The sequence below is a fragment of the Siniperca chuatsi genome, linkage group LG18 (assembly GCF_020085105.1).
Source record: "Siniperca chuatsi isolate FFG_IHB_CAS linkage group LG18, ASM2008510v1, whole genome shotgun sequence".
NCBI classification, from domain to species: domain Eukaryota; kingdom Metazoa; phylum Chordata; class Actinopteri; order Centrarchiformes; family Sinipercidae; genus Siniperca; species Siniperca chuatsi.
In genome coordinates, this window is record NC_058059.1 from 27,660,712 (window position 1) to 27,678,765 (window position 18,054).

Below are 18,054 nucleotides of genomic sequence, written 5' to 3' on the forward strand. Positions count from 1 at the left end.
AGGAAAGACGGAAAGGACGAAAAGATGAGTTTTCACTTTCTATTTAGAGGCTTTTGGCAGAGTCGCTACATGTCTTACATGCCATCATTTTGCATGTCAGTGGTACTATACCTATTCTAGTTTTTATGAAAAAAAGATGTTTTATACAGTTTGAAATTATGTGGATTTTTCATAAAAAAAATTATCTCTGAATGAAACAGAACACACACACGGTTGACTTGTATTTTATTTGCGTCAAGATTGATTTTTTCTGATTTTCACCTGCAATAAAACAGGTTCAGCCAGTCACTACAAGCAATGTCACAAGTGTCAACAGCTACATAGCAACGCACAGATAGACAGATAGACAAGATTCATGTCAGCAGACCAAGACTGTAGAGCCTTCTGACAGTGGGTCTGAGCTGGTCTCCTCCGTTCACTGCAGCCCAGCATCCCTAGAATTACGTCTATATTTGATGGATCCGCACCTCACAGCTGCAGTCCAATGCCAATTCAGGAAGTAGTGTGTCCTGTATGTCGTGAGTCAGAAAGTAAAGGTCTGGAGGTCGGGATGGTGGATGGGCATGTAGCATGTCTGACTTTTCTTGCAAGAGACAGGAGACCACAACCTTTCCCTAACCATAACCATACGCATGCTAACGTAGCATTAGCAATGTTAGCATTAACGTTTAGTGTTAGCATGCTAACATATACTAACACTAAACACAAAGTACAGCTGAGACTGATGGGAATGTTGAATTGAAATGAGCAGAACAGACATGCATGTTAAACCTTCTTCGTCAGCAGTAATTAATTCATTATTGCTTGTTGCTACTGTTAAACTGTACTTTCACTCCCTGGCAGCAGTAATTTATTTAGTGGGGACAGGATATTTCTAAACTGTTTTTAAATGAATTGTACAGTTTTCATCCTCCCTTCTGTCTAAATTAAGGATCAGTTACAAACTGGAAACCAAACCGTTTGGGTCTGGGTTCTTTTGTGTTTCTCTCTGGCTGAAATCGAGAGAAGAAACTGCAGTGAGATCAATGTGACAAAGATTCTCCAACATGTACAATGTTTTTATCAATTCTCATCAAAGTGGAAAAAAATTCTACCAAGATGAATTTTCCTATTATCTTATCAACAGGATTTTTTTTTTTAATTCCTCCAATATATAGTATAAAAATCATTGCAAATATATTTTCACTGTCAGCTTTCTTTACAGTTTACTGTGCAGAAAAACCACAGTGTGTATTTGATGCTGCAGTGGAAACATTTTAATCTTTGCAGCTGTCTCTTCAGTGATTTGGTGATTAGGTGAGGACTGAGAGGCTGCAGAGGTGCTGTTATCTGAGGATTAGCTGCAGTCACTGAGGGATTACACAGATTACAGCTCTGATTATCTGTACTGGGTTCTCTTTTATATGCACTGGTAAATGTATCAACTCCAAGTTTTTCTGACTTTAATAATGAAGTAAAATACAAAAAAAAAATAATGTATAGATGACAAAAACAAATATTATGAGTAAGAAAATGTGGTGATATATAAAATAATAAATAATAAAAAAATATTATTATTAAAATTGAAAAAATGTACATTGTTAAGTGTGTGTTATCATATTTGTAATAAAGATAGCTCAGTGTAGACATTGTTTTTCCCTGTGTCAGGGAGCGGTCAGTGAACGTGTCGGAGCCGGAGTCTTTGGAGCTGACAGTCTCCAACCTGAAACCAGAGGAGCGCTACAGCTTCAGAGTCATCGCTTACAACGACGTGGGGCCAGGAGAGAGCTCCGCCCCCCTGAGGATCACCACCAAACCTGACAGTAAGACATGCACACATAAACAGAGGGTTCAGTATTTAAGTTCATCATGTGTGGGAAAAACAGAAAGAATCAACAGAAATATGAAAGTTAATGATAAAAACATTCAGAGAACCAAGCATGAGCACAAATCAATGTACATATTATAACATATATTATACAATAAACATTTTTCAAAAGTATTCGTCAAGTTTCAAAGTATTTAAGAGTCAAAAGAAAGAAAATATTGAACAGATGATAATGTTTTCCCCAATCATGTATCCATACCTATACTCTGTTGAATCTATGTTCTTTGTTTTTTGTACCGTGTGCATTTCTTTATATTTCTTTTTTTCAACACCTGTTTTTGGAATAAGACTTTATTAAGTTAAGAAACATGTTATCAGACCATTCCTGATGGCAAAGTACTGTTAGACTAAAGATACTGTTAGACTAAAAGCAAAAACAATTTTAGCCCTGGCTAACTCTAAAAGACTATAAGAAGACTATAAACAGACATGAGGAAAGTGGCTTAGCCTAGCGACATTAAGGTTACAAACTACTCATAATGGAGCACTCTCTTAAAGGGGCACTTTAAGTCCAGTTTACTTGTCACGAGAAGAACAGTTCAGCCTGTTATATGATGTTCTCTGTGGCTGTGGTTTTTCAAAGTTTGTAAAAGTGACCCTGATGATGTCATCTTTTAGGATGCATTGTTTGTGGATCTTGACCCATAAAACAGACTAAGAAATGGGATATCTTGGCCGCTGCTCGATTTGACCATTAGTTTTTTAGTGTGTCTCTTGCGACTCCCCCAACTTTATGAAAATCTGAAATCACTGGAGTGCCCCCTTAATGTAGCAGGCTCACTCTGTCATGCAGGGACACACTCCATTCATGACTAGCTGCACATTTTTAAACGTAAAATCCATAAAATCTCTAATTGCTAGAGTCATGAGAATTTTGGGACCTTAAAATGGTAGTAGATGTAGCAGAAGAAAGTTTAATAGTAGCAGTAGTGATAACAGAGTAGTAGTAGCATCAGTAGTGTGAGTATTTGTGAATGTGTTGTCTCTGTGTGTCCCTACAGTCCAGGTTCCCAGCAGAGTAGAGTCTCTCCAAGCTGCGGCTCTTTCTCCCACCTCCGTCCAGGTGAGCTGGGAGCCTCCCAGCCAACCAAATGGACCCGTGCTGGGCTACAGACTGCTGTGGACCGAGAGCCCGTCTGGCAAGGAACAGGTCAGTACCCATCACTGCCGTAGCACCGCCTGTCAGAACACCAGTCTTTATGTGGAGTTTAATAAACCTTTGAACACAATTTATGCCACAAATCACAACCCTTCTGAGAGTGATAACTCCAATTGAAACACAAACATCACACACATACTGTCATGTTACATAGTAAAATGCCTTATTTCTAGCCATAAGCCTGTAAATGTAGGGAGTGAAAACCCAGAGAAAACAGCCAAGGGTTCAAAGGGTCATAAATGAAGTGTATCCGCTCCCCTATGTTTGTGTTCAGAGTGTGGAGGTGAATGGACTCAACTACAAGATGGACGGACTCAATAAGTTCACAGAGTACACAGTTCAAGTTTTGGCGATTAACCGCTATGGACCAGGCACCGCCTCAGAGACGTTCAGGGTCACCACCCAATCAGACGGTGAGTTCTACCTTAACATCTCCTCATATATCCAATGTGGTAACATACGCACATCAGTAACTGAATGCATTGCTGTTCACTGCACCGTGACGTTGAGTTCTGTTCAAAAGTAGCATATACAAGTGCTGTACATAAGGTTAATAGCTCAGCAGAGTTATCACTTCATGATCATTTCTGTGGCTTTTGCTGTCTTTTAATACGCTTTTAACCCATCAGTAACATACTGCGTGTCAGTCCCCAGTGAGGAGCTCCACTGCTAAAAGCTTCTGACTCTGTGTTGTCAGTTCAGTTTTAAGATTCTCTCTTAAAACAGAGCACTGAAGTCGCGCCAGTTCGGGCGGTTACATATATGCTTCACATCCCATCAGTTTTTCCTTGCCACTGTGGCCAAGTGCTTGCTCATGGTGCGATTTGTTGGGTCTCTGTAAATAATATTATAAAGAGTACGGTCTAGACCTGCTCTGTAGGAAAAGTGCAACGAGATAACTTCTGTTATGAATTGGCGCTATATAAATAAAAGTGAACTAAACTGAATTGAATTGCACACCACGGACATTAACCTGCCCCTTTATCACTATTACTCTGCTGATTTGCTGAAGCCCACACGGTTTGCTGCCTCAGCTCCCTCCACCACCCCAACCTCCTGCTTAAGTGGTTTTTCGGTATTATTTATTTCACCAGGTTTAATGTTCATGTATTTTTATTAAGGGGGAATTAGTCCTGTCAGCAGAATTCTCGTTGCAGCTCTGCACTTTGAAGGAGCTCTCTCAAAGCCTTTTCCAACAAATCTAACTGTATAACCATTTGCTATTAATGGTTAAATCCTTGACGTTAGTCTGTCTGACTGAACCTGAACTTCTTGGAAGACAGTATGTCAGTGATGACCTCATGCTGTACTGCCCCTTGGTCTCCACTTAAGATCCGACAATCATTTGCAAGAGGAATTAGAAAAAAGAAAAACAACTTGGTTTATCATGTTATGTAAGGTCATTTACACCACAGGATATGAAATACTGGAGTTAAGATCTATAATTCAAAATAAAATTTAAAGTTACACATAATAACAGTTTGCAAAAAACACAGCACATCCCCCAAAATACTGATGGCACGATCTCAATGGTAGCTATGGCCATGATTACATCACATTACGAGTAATGATAAGATTTCTCTGGACCTTTTAAAGATGTAAACGAGTGTACTGAACCCGACAAGTGCAAGAGATTCAATCGTGAAAGAAAATCTGTTTATCCTGAAAGTCCTTGATTGTTTAAAATCACTGAATATAATCCATGTTTATACACACTGAGCTCAGCCAAAGAGATCGATACATGATTAAAACATTTTATTTAAGTGCAGTAATATTCAAAGTGACATTAGAATCACATTGTTGTAATAATTTCCAAAATATTGTCCACATGGCATTTCAAAGTAAATCTCCTCATATTTAGGGTAGAAAAAAGTCAATAAAACTAATAAACAGGCTGCTGATATTTTAAAACACGCAGTGTCTAGAAAATGAAAGTGTACAGAGAGTATGTGTGCTGTTTGCAGTGTAACTGGCTTGAAGTGGTCCACCCCCCCTCCCCGCTGTCAGTTGTTTCATTAGGGGACTCGGGGGTCTTTAATTAAGCGGGGGGATGAGGAAGGAGCTGCTTCCACACAAAGAGAGACGCAGAAACAGAGGGTTCAGTATTTAAGTTTGTCATGTGTGGGAAGAACAGAGAGAATCAACAGAAATATGAAAGTTAATGATAAAAACATTGAGAGAACAAAGCATGAGCACAAATCAATGTACATATTATAACGTATAAAATATAATAAAGTTTCAAAGTATTTAAGAGTCAAAAGAAAGAAAATATTGAACATGTGACATAACTGTAAACAAAGACAAACAGAAAGGTGTTTTTTTAGTGGAGTTGAGTGTGATAGGCTACAACACCTGCCAATCAAGCAAACACACCCCAAAATATATTCCGTCTGTATATATTCTGTCATGCCCGACATATAAATTCACACATAAATTACAGATATATTACTGAAGAGTTTGAACTATTCTTTGAGGTCTCTGTCCATACTCAACCCAACACTGTAGGATTATGTCGCAATGCAACTGGTCTCTGGTCATTTCCATCCACCTGTTTATGTGCATTTTCACTTTGCACATTAAAAACCTGAGTGGGAAACGCTTGAAATAAAAATTAATAAAAGATAAGTTGGTGTAGTAATAAAAGAAAAATATAACAAAGTGCAACGGAAACAGACTTAGTGAATAAATCATAACGTACATGAAGCATGTGACTTATTTGTCAGTCAAGCTTCCGCTCCACGATGAGGAGGCTGGAACCTTCCTCACATGAACACATGAACCTAACAGAAATGTCATGTGGTTTTCCATCGTCTGAGCTTCGGCTGGAGCTCTTTTAATGACATCATCTCGTTGTGTCCTCCTCTTCTGCGATGCTTTAATGGCAGCGACTGGAGCATTAGCTCCACCGGCTGTTTACCTCCATCAGCCAACTCCTAATATTCTCATAGCAGTAGTGGATGGAAACAGCATGAATTCACATTTTCTGTTGATGATTTTCTGGAAATCCAGTTAAAATTTGCAGTGGGTCCAATAGCTGTGGATAAAATGATTTTTTGCCAGGATCACAATCATGTTCGATTCATTTCATAGTTTAAACTGTACATTTGTAATTTTGACAAATATTTAAACTTTCTACTGCGTTAATCCTTATAGACCTCAGTTTTATATCATTCAGCCCGTGAAAACAAAAGCCACCCAGTTCAGGAGAAACCCTGGTATTCTAGGGGGCTAGACTACCATCCAACATTATGACACTTTGTATAATGCTTATATGTCAAACAATATGCTTGGAATGCCACTTGCTGCTTTAATATAAATTAGTAGTTGTAAAAAAACCCTTGTTGTTGTCTACTGTTGTTCCCTACATTACTGTAAAACCTGTCAATCAATCAGGAAGTGTTAACAGCTTCCTGACCTGTGGTTAATGTTTTGATTGGGGGGCTTTAATATCAGCTGGCTGCTGCTCAGACAGGCATGTTGCTGTTAATAAACTTCCATACACAGACAGTGAGAGAGAATAGAGGCTTCTGTCCAGCTGCAATCACACCATAAAAATGATCTGAAAACACACACACACACACACACACACACACAGAGAGAGAGAGAGAGAGAGAGAGAGAGAGAGATGCTGTATTGTGAATTTTCCGGCTGCACCTCGATGATAACAATGACTTGTGGGCTAATTGAATCCACAATAAAACTGACACACACACACACACACACACACACACACACACACACACACGCACAGACAGACAGCAGCTGAATCAATAGATAAGCTGCTGTCAGTTAATCAGGCGTCTGGTTGGACAGACGCAGAGTTCATTCAAACCAAAACACTTTGATTCACAACGTCACACTTTGTCTCTGACAGAACCACACGTCCGCTTCTTCTTCATCCTCTTCTTCCACATTCATTCACTTCATTTTTGTCTTTGCCATCATCATTTTCTTATTTTTCATCTTCTTTGTTTTCATGTTCTAGTTTGCCATCGTTATTTTGTTTGTTTCCTTTGTGTTCTTTGTTTTCATCCCAGGTCTCCCATCGTCTTTATTTTCTTATTTATCTTCTACTTCCTGATATTCATTTTCTTTGACTTTGCCTTCTTTTTTATCTTTATGTCTTCTTTGTTTTCATTTTCACTTTTTTCTTTCATGATGTCTCCATCATGTTCTCCTGTGTCGTTATCTCTATCTTTCATGATCTTAATTTTCTTCTGTAACTTTGGTTTTCTTTATTTCTCTTTTCTTTCATCTTTTTGTACATCTTTATATCTTAATAATATTATTTCCAGAGACCCAACAAATCCCACCATGAGCAAGCACTTGGCGACAGTGGGAATTCCTTCCCACAAACTTGAGCAGAACCAGGCTCTGGGTGGGCGAGAGAGCGAGAGAGAGTGAGAGAGCATACAGTAGCACAGTACAAATTCCACATGGAATTTTAAAATAATAATAATGTAATGGTAGTGGTAATATCAAAAAAATAATAATAGTAATAATAACGATAGAAATAATAATGATAATAGTAATAAGACTAAAAATATTAATTGTAGCAGCGGGCGTTGAGCAGGAACACAGGGGCAGCATGTAGCCCACAACCACAGATCCAGACTCTGCAGCTCTGGATGCAGAAATACCTGCTGAAAGCTACAGAAGGAGAGAGGAGAGATTTGCTTTTTTTAAACTTTATATTACTTATGTTCAATCTTTGTTTTCTTCATGTTTTTTTCTTTTCTTTGTTTCCATCATCTGCGCCCTAATTTTTGTTTTCCTCATTTTTCATGATTTTTTTTCTCATTCATCTTGTTCAATTTGGTCATTTATTTTCTTGTCTAATCTTTCCCTCTCCTTCCTCAACTGTCAGGCCTCTAAGGGGGAAATATAGGATTTAATCATTTAACCTGTAAATATGAAATATAAAACATGCCGACAACGCCACCTAGGTTTGGGAGTCTAGGTCTCCAGTGATGTTCAGGTTCTTTAAATTGGGGGAAGAGCAGCTTTAAATTGGGTCTCTAAGACAGTACAAAGAAAAACTGTTAAAATATAACTTTATTTACTTAACTTTACTCTTTATACCTTATAAATAAGCCTATATAAAAGTTACTTAAAAATAAACTAAAATAAGGAGGAGGAGGGAATCTAAAAGTCCAATTAAGAAGAGGGGTTCCTCGGTGATCACTGCCACCATGTCCTTCGACTTCGCCGCCAGTCCTTATGACCTTATGTCCTCTTCTCCATCCTCCTATTTATTTGTGTGCTCTTCTTCTTTACCTTTAATTGTCAGCTTTCGTTTTTTCTCCATCTTCATTTTCCCCTTCTTCTTCATCTTTGTGTTGGACCAGTTTCTGCTGTGATGCTCACGGAGAGTCACAGTGTTTGTGATTTAAAGTCAGATTTTTAAGAACTTAAAGAAGTAAAGAATCAAGGACTGACTTCAGAATCAGTCTGATGTCCTGACAGTTCGGAGGGATAAAGTTTGTGTGTGTGTGTGTGTGTGTGTGTGTGTGTGTGTGCGCGTAATGACACCTGTCATGTTTTTGGTGGTAATCTTGTTTTGCTGTAGTGACACAATCAGATCTTGGAGGCCGAACGCTGTCACAGCATTGCTCCGTCTGCTTCCTGCCTGTGCTGATGTCGTCAGGATGATTGATTGACAGGAGTGATCTGACACCAAACAGAGTCAGCCCTGCACTCAGCCAACACACTGACACTGTAAAAAACTAATAACACAACATCATCTGTAATGAGGCGTTCAGGTCCAGTCTCTGAGAGAAACTTTTAGATGTGTCTAGCCTAGCTTAGCACAAAGTCTGGAGGCAGGGATGAAACTATTAGCCTTGCTTCGTCAAAAGTGAAAAAATACACCTTGCAACAACACCGAAGCTGTGTGATTTATTTATGAAACTGATATTGATCTTCAGGTGTTTGATTCGGTAGACAAGAGTATATCCAAATATGTCAGATTGTTCCGTTGATTCCTGTGATATCTGCTATATAGATATAAGTCCTGACGTCATGTGCAGGCTAGCCTCTGTTCCACTAACCTCTATAACTCAATGCAATCTCTCATTCAACATTTCTTTCATCTGTCTTTGTGAGAAAATGAAGCGTGTTCCTGGGGATTACTTTCCGTTATCTAAAACAAGTTGGTATCCACTGCAGTGCTTGCTATTAGAATTTCAAACCTCCATGAGTTTAACAAAGCTAAACAACAATACATTTTTTAGCATAAAATGTATCAGTGTGGTGTGCAGGTACTTACGTTATCGTAACTTGGTTTTGTCCATATCCATAATATTCATCAACACTTTCTTCTAATGACATTTTTTCAACTTTTTAGCCATAACCTCTGCTGTGTAAAACCTACACCGTTCAGTCCTTTGTCCTGCTGTTATCACAGACATGTCTGAGCTAATCATGACTCCTTGACTAGTCCATGGACTTGGATGTGGTCTCGACTTGGACGTGGTCTCCAGCTTTGTGGGAAATTGTATTTGTTAAATGCTGCTAAAAACAGAATTATTGATTGACAATTGTTTTCCTTTTTTTTTTTACCGTCCTTATCTAGACACATGGAGTGAACCACACAACATACTGTTGAGTGAGGTTATGTTCCAAAGCTGTATTTTTATTTATTTGCATTATTCCAAATGTCAGTGTGATTTTGAGTTTTTCTCACTTCTGGAACAAGTTATGTATTGCTCATTGTCATTGGTGAGTTATTAGTTTGAAAACCAATGAACCAAGTCATTGAATGTGCTTATGTCTCTCTGACACTGGTCACTGGTTCCCAGCTGTTTTGACTTGTGAGCCCACATCACTGGTTATAACCTCAGTGTGGACATGAGCTGTGATCTGGGATCTGTTTTACCTTCTCAGATTGTTTCGTCTGAAGGATTTTTAGAAGCCTGAAGAAATTAATCTATCCAGTTTATAAATTAGAACATTTTATTTTCTAAAATGAAAACATGTACACTGTATACATGCAATCTCAACATTTACATTGAGTCCCAGTTGTCTGTATGAGCAGCCAGTTTTATCTTTGACTCATGAATTTCCTGATGTACAGTATTTACACTGTTTTGTGTTTGTCTCTGTAGTACCCAGCGCTCCTCCTCAGAACATCACCTTAGAGGTTGTCCTGTCCAGGGTGAGTTCAAATTTTTATACTTGTATTCCCTCCTCACTCTGTCCACATCTCTACACTGCACCAACATCAACAATCTCCTCAACAAACTGCTCCATTCGTCGTGATATAAACAAAAAAAAAATTAACTTCATCCATTAAACTGCCATATTTCAGGATATTTATTCAAATTTCAAGACAGACTTTTTAACATTTTGTGTGGTCGATCTGCCATTTGCGGCTGATTTTCCAGGTTTCTCCACCCTGGAAGTGACTGATGTTTATTCTGACACATTTAAACCGTGACACTGCCATCAGTCAGCAGTTGCTCTCTGGTGATCTGGCCTCATTTTACTGATTGATGTGATCAACAAACATGTATATACACATAACATTTTTCCCATATTCCCAACTCATTTACTTTTCCTCTGTTTACTGTCCAAGCTGCTCATGTGATTTATGAAATACTGTAGAGGCCCATACAACAAATTTTCATAGTCATTAACTAAAAAAATAGATATTTTCCATCATATAAAAATCAATGACCTCCCTGTCACAGGTGACAACTGGGTCAGGGGTCCTGGGACATGCAGGGGCCTCTGACCAAAAGCTTCTCTTTTTTAGAAAGTTTCTAAGTCAGGTGCTCAAAAGCTCAAAAGCTTATGTATATATAAAAATTCCCCCTCTCACTCTGCCATGGGGTGGTATGTGTCATTGTCAAGCTTGGGTCCTCTACTAGCTTTTGAGCACCTGACTATATATATATCGCATCTCGCCCATCTCGAGATGCGATAAGATGCTGGCAGGAAAAGCATACATGGAGCGCCATAACCAAGTGGCTGGCATAGTGTACAGGAACATCTGCACTGAGTATGGACTGGAAACCCCGAGGTCAAAGTGGGAAACACCTCCAAAGGTGGTAGAGAATGGCCGAGCCAAGATCCTGTGGGACTTCCAGATCCAGACTGACAGAATGGTGATGGCGAACCAGCCTGACATCGTGGTGGTGGACAAACAGCAGAGGAAAGCCGTTGTGGTTGACGTGGCAATACCAAGTGATGGCAACATCAGGAAAAAGGAACATGAGAAACTAGAGAAGTACCAAGGGCTCAGAGAAGAGCTGGAGAAGGCCTGGAAGGTGAAGGCAACAGTGGTGCCCGTGGTCATTGGAGCACTCGGGGCAGTGACCCCCAAACTGGAGGAGTGGCTACAGCAGATCCCTGGAAGAACACCAGACATCTCGGTCCAGAAGAGCGCAGTACTGGGAACAGCAAAGATACTGCGCAGAACCCTCAAGCTCCCAGGCCTCTGGTAGAGGACCCGAGCTCGAAGGATGAGACCACCCGCGGAGGGTGAAGGACGAAGTTTTATATATATATATATATATATATATATATATATATATATATATGTGAAGCATTCACTTAAATTTATTTCCCCTTCAAGGGAAATGTGCTTTTCAGCAGCCATTAAAAAATTCAGGGGCAAATTCACAAAGAATGAATTGCAGCCGCTGATAGCTCCATGAATAGTGCATCATTTGCAACCGCTATCTGTGCCGTCTCAAGGTCCGATTCACAAAAGATATTGCGCTTATGATATTACAGCGCAAACACGCCCATAAAGTTTTGCAGCAGAGTGCAGTTTGCCATTGTTTTGCGTCTGTTCAGTGTTCATCTGCAGTTCTCTGTAGTGGTGCCAGTAATATTTGTTCTTAAGGTGAACTGAAGAAGCAGATCACATGACATGGTTAAGCAACGTTTGAGTCAAAAGACGTTACAAATGCAGTTGCAAGAACAAAACTTTCCACTCATGTGAAAAGAGATGTTTGATTTAAAAGAGAACTTATTCTAATTCTAATTCTAACTATTCTAATGATCTAATAACTCCCTCTGCTCTTTCCTTTGTTTCTGTCTGCGGGATGTCTCTTACTTTTCTATGACTCACTCTGTATGGCGTGATTAGTGTTATTTGTGGTGCATTAACTGTGCGCTCTCCCTCGTGCGTCTGGGTGCGTGGAGAGCTGTGTTCTCTCCTACGCTGCTCTCTGCTGGACTGTTACAGTGCGTAACCACCGTCTCTGTTTCTCACAGCAGCAGGTTTTATGTTGTTTTCCAGTTTCATTCCCACATGGGAAATATCAGGTAAAATCCCGGCCTTATAAATATTTCTACAATAGGTACTCAAAAGCTCAAACAGAAAAGAAAAAATAGACAATAAGAGAAGATCACATGACTTTATTGTCACTTCAAGGACATTTGGTCTTGCAGCAGCCATTAAAAATACAATAGAAGAGATGGAGTACATAAATCTGTCAAATATATACAAATGGACACAAACCAAAACTGCCAGACAAACAAAAGACACAGTGGCTGGATGTAGCAAACTAGCCTAGGGTGGAGTTGGGGTGACAACCAGTAATAACCCAATAGCCAATCAAATCACATCAGCTCCTTTCACTCTCTCTAGCTGTGAAAAAGCTGGAGGAAACTGTTCTCTGGGATCCAAAAATATATAGTACCCCAAAGATGAATTTACAGCAGTATATAAATATACAGCATCCCAAATATGCTTTCAAGGGCAGATTGTGTTGAATGTTTCATTTTATTTTAGAAAAACAATCAGGACTACATTCCAAAAACATGTTTCCATCATTCTCTTCTGTTGACTGCATTCAGGTCATATCAGGGTACATCTACATGGCCACAGCAATGCGATCTGGCCTTTTACACAAACCGAGCGCTCCCTGCAATAATCCTGCTGACACCACAGAATTTATTTTGATGATCTAGAGGAAATGGGGTTTGGAGATTTGCTTAGAGTAAAAAAGTCAGCAAATGATCTCACGAACTTGGAATCTGTGTGGAACAGCTCATAAGTGCACGCAACCACAGAAAATCAATTACTGTGGGATTTTGGTGTCGTGTCCGAAGATTTCAGAATTAGAATCAGAAATACTATATTGATCCCCGAGGGGAAGTTCTTTCATTACAGCAGCTCACTGTCACGTCAGCGCACACAGGAATAGAAGCACTTATAGAATAGAAATAGAAATAATACTTAATAAGTCTGCAACAGTATGAGACAATTATTTCTAGTAAGAAATAAGAGATGTGCAAATCAGAATATAATACACTATAATACAGGTCAGATAAATTAAGTAGCAAGTGGGTAGGTTAAAAATAAAGTGTAAGTGTAAAGTACAAAGTAGATTCACTGGTTGATGATAAGTATGTACGGTATAATAATACAATGTGATAATATAAGGAGTCAGTAATAGTGCATGAACTGTCAAGTTAAGTGTAGTTTATTAAGATGATAATGAGACGGAGGATATTGCACAGCAGTAATAGAGGTATGAATAAATATCAATAAACAGGAATTTTATACTGAAAACAGAGAATATTGCACAGGAGTATTAGAAGAGGTTCCAGTTGAAATAAGGCGATTAGCTCAAGTGATGTGGCCTGTTTCATTAGATGTTGGTGTGAAGTTTTCTCTGTTTATCATCAGGTTTTTTCATGCTGCTCAGAAAGTAGCAGCAGAGAAAATGAACGGCTCATAATTCATGTCCATAAAGAGGAGGTTCAGACTATCTGACCTCATTTAGTTTCTGTCTGCATATTTTCCTGCCTGTTACTGATATTTCCCTGCTGTTCGGCTCTCAGGTCAGGGCTGATCGATCACTGATGTCAGAGCTGCTAGACAGTTTAAAGCCTTTTTTGAAAAAATCTATTTATTAAAGTAACTGAAAGCTGAATATCAAACATCCTAAAGCAGCAGGTGGATGTTTGATCCCCTGCTGAAGTGTTTTTCGCCAAGCCCTGCCACGTCCCCACCCTGACCTCTGACCTCCCTGTAGATCAGGGTGAGGGAAAAGAATGTTTCATTGAAGACAAAGAAAGAAATTATTATTATTCACTAGTACTAACAATACTGGGAGTAGCAGTCTTTGGGAGAAAATATACTCAATTTGAACAATGTGTCCAAGTAAAACATTTGTGCCATTGTTCAGAGACTTGACTGCATTCTTTGTGTGAGACTTGAAGATCAGGGCTGAATCATCTCAAGCCAACACTAGAATATCTTCTTTATCTTCAGAACATGTGCCTGGGTCACACGAAACAGCAACACTCAGTACCCTGATGGTGTGAAAGCTGTTGGTTTCATTCGATTTCCATAGAAGCCTAAAACAAATGTTGCGAAATATCAAGAGTGGATTAAGCTGTAGAGGAGGATTTGCATGGTCATGAACTCCAATTGACACACATTTGATTAAAAAAATATTATATTATTATATGGGTCCTTGTTCCCCATGCAGGGGCCTCCGTCGAAAAGTCTATATTTCTTAGAATCTGTTGGAGGCTCAAAAGATCAAAAAGAGAAAAAACTGAGAAGAATTTACTGAAATGATTGTCCCGTAAAAGGAAATTTGCCTTGCAGTAGCCATTAAAAATACAAGAGAAGACATGTGAGAAGATCAGAACAGTCAACTCTTTATCAGTACCATCACTAAGGAAACTTAAGACACAGGGGCTGCGACAAAAGGACTGCGCAGCTTTTGCGGCTGCTAAACCTGCATAAATACGACAAAAATAATCTGTGTAATTCTCAAAGCACCCTCAAAGGGTGAACTGCACCCCTAACTGTGCTGCTAAGCAAATAGCGTCTCGGTGCTCCGGTGTTATTTGCAGGTATGTAAATGAGGTAATATGCAAACATTTGGTGCAAAATTAGCCCCTTTCTATGCAAATAAGCCTCAATGAAAAACAAGGTTAGAGTGAAAGTGATCGTGGCAGCAGTGATTGTAGCCACGCGAAGAAATAGCGCATCACAGTGCATTATATGCACAGTGCACAGTGGCACAGACAGCACAATACCTGATATTTCCCATGTGGGAATGAAACTGGAAAACAACATAAAACCTGCTGCTGTGAGAAACAGAGACGGTGGTTACGCACTGTAACAGTCCAGCAGAGAGCAGCGTAGGAGAGAACACAGCTCTCCACGCACCCAGACGCACGAGGGAGAGCGCACAGTTAATGCACCACAAATAACACTAATCACGCCATACAGAGTGAGTCATAGAAAAGTAAGAGACATCCCGCAGACAGAAACAAAGGAAAGAGCAGAGGGAGTTATTAGATCATTAGAATAGTTAGAATTAGAATTAGAATAAGTTCTCTTTTAAATCAAACACTTCTTTCCACATGAGTGGAAAGTTTTGTTCTTGCAACTGCATTTGTAACGTCTTTTGACTCAAACGTTGCTTAACCATGTCATGTAGTAGCATTAGCCAACATTTGATTTAAGTCAGCCAACTCATATGAAATGGATTATTGTGAATATATGTACAGCATTGATGTTTGGCAATTATGCTCTGACCTTGTCACTCCCCAACAAGGAAACACCAAGCTCAGCACAACAGGGAGTGGGGAGTAATAACTTCACCCATAAGGAATGTAGACTCAGTGCCTTCAGGTGCCTGCTGGGGTGAAGGTGGGTCTGATAATAACTCGCAGATGTGTTGAATGTACTGCATGTTGCAGTGAGAATATCCCGTGTACACATAGCAACTGAGTTGACTGCCTGAACTAGCTCGCAGGATTCACTTCATTGAATAGCCAGTCTGCGCTTAGAAACATTAAACTGTGGTAGGTGGCTAAACGGTTTATAGGTCGCAATATTGTGGACCAAAAGTTGTTCGAGATAGCAATGGTAAGTAGTTAAAAGCAAGTAGATAAATACCATTACCAGCAGCCATAGTAATGAAATATTTGTGGTAATTTTGCCTGATAAAGTTATATATATTGAAGCATCAGAACTCCACAGCCGTAATTTAGATTTTTTTAATGGCAATTCAATAAAAACTGCATGTGAACTCCGAACTGTGCTGAACTCCTGCAGCATCCGACTCACTGCTTAATTGCTATACACACACACAGTCAAGCAGTGTTTGTGTGTATGTGTGTGTGTGTGTGTGTGTGTGTGGGTCCAGCCCCAGTCAGTTTCTCTGCAGCTTGTTGCTGAAGGAGAAAATGTGAATCTTTCTGCTCTCGTCAAGTTTCTGCTGTCAAACCAACTATTCAGACAAATCTGACATTTCCTTAACTTTCCTCCAGTCAGTGGAGCATTACTGTCAGTGTATGTGTGTGTGTTGTTGAATGCTTGGCTGAACACACAGCCAGAGTTTACAGTATGTCAGTCTGCTGGGTTTTACCCAGAATTCTCCAGAGAGTCCAACCAGGGTCACTGTCTCTGTGGCTGTCAGAGTCAGGATCACGAGTGGATTCTGGGAACATCCAGCATACTGCAAACTTTTAGCTCCACTACTGGTCTAAGAATAGCTTTTGGAAGGGTTCCTATTGGAGCGATTAAACTTCCTAAGTCTCTGCAAGAGTCAGATGTGTTACTCTGGAGAACCTGGAGACTCATTTAAACATTAATTAAAAGAACCGACAGTGAAGGGTCCAGCTGAGCTCACTGTGAAGTGTTCATTTGACTTCTGGGGACATGAAATGAGGTTTTACAGAGTCCATTATGAAAACTCTCAGTTAATGTCTGTCTCTGTGAAGCTGTGCAAGTCATAATTCATTCTGGTCTTTGTACATACATTCCTTCTCCTTTCGCATAGACATATATTCACTCTCACATACACTCATTTTAGTCTCAAGTATACATATTTTCCCTCATGTATTTCCCACTGAAATACATGTATTTTCGCCGTCAACAAGAAATACGAGCATTAAAGTGATTTTGAAATGATTTGAAGAATTCTGAAATACTGTATCGAGGTATACATTGATGTCCAGTCAAGACAGATGGAGGCAGCAGGGCATAACTGTTCTCTGACCTGGTTCTCTCTCTGGTTTCATGAGCAGTCAGATATAGACATCTGTACAAGGACTCCAATGTGTTGACTACATCCAGATTTCTTGAGACTTCAACAAATCTTGAGGTCGACAGAAATCCAGATACGGTTTGAATTTTCCATACAGCCTCTCACAAGCAAAATAACCCATTTTGCTGTTAAGTTTTTATTCCACTAGGAAAGTGGGAGCTAGTAAGCTAGCTTGATATAAAGTTAGCAATGGTTCCCACCAGATATTACTGTTTCATTTTCAACATCTGCTAAGTCACTGGCAGCTCCTGCACACTCAGTGCTGTGGTTGTCACACATTATACTAAAGAGCAAGGTCTAGCTAGCATTTGCTGTCTCTCTTTCGTGGCTCCAGTTGTGGACCCACAGCAAGGGTAGTCCTGTAACCTAAGCATTGCCCCATGATTACAATCCCACTACGGAGTAATGGAGGGAGTTATAGAGTGATGAATGGAGTGCTTAAATCAAGGTTTGGACGATGGCTAATGACGTCATTCCCCCAACTGTTTACCTGCCTGGTCTGGGCCTTTGGAATTGAAGTGATATATAAGATAAGATATATATATAAAATAAAATGGATGAAATAAGACTCAGGCTTTCCCAATGGGAAACAGAGTGTTATTTATTAGTTACTTATTTTAACCCAAACCTGTAGGTCTTGAGTACCACACTCTGCAATTGCATATTGGACTTCCTCACAAACAGACCCCAGACAGTTCAGATTGTCACACCTCCTCCACTCTAGTGCTCAACACCGGAGCCCCCCGGGGGCTGTGTGCTCAGCCCCCTCCTGTTCACGCTGTACACCCACGACTGCAGCCCCCGACATGGAGACAACTCTGTTGTGAAGTTTGCGGACGACACCACATCATCAGCCAGAATACAAACAACGATAAGAATTCATATCGGGAGGAAATCAACAGTCTTGCAGAGTGGTGCACAGAGAACAACCTACTGCTCAACGGCAGAAAACCAAGGAGCTGATCATTGATTTTAGGGAAAAGGAGGCAAAGACA

At 39.8% G+C, this 18,054-nt stretch overlaps 1 protein-coding gene across 4 annotated transcripts in view; it reads left to right on the forward strand.

Annotated features, from left to right (window-relative positions):
- The window catches only part of dcc (DCC netrin 1 receptor), a 298,212-nt gene that overhangs the window by 172,640 nt on the left and 107,518 nt on the right, over window positions 1–18,054 (forward strand). For all 4 annotated transcript variants that reach the window (XM_044173877.1, XM_044173878.1, XM_044173879.1 and 1 more), the window contains 4 exons: window positions 1,648–1,802; window positions 2,869–3,017; window positions 3,301–3,439; window positions 10,133–10,182. In XM_044173877.1, the coding sequence (XP_044029812.1) occupies window positions 1,648–1,802; window positions 2,869–3,017; window positions 3,301–3,439; window positions 10,133–10,182 (493 nt within the window). The remainder of the gene's footprint in view (window positions 1–1,647; window positions 1,803–2,868; window positions 3,018–3,300; window positions 3,440–10,132; window positions 10,183–18,054) is intronic.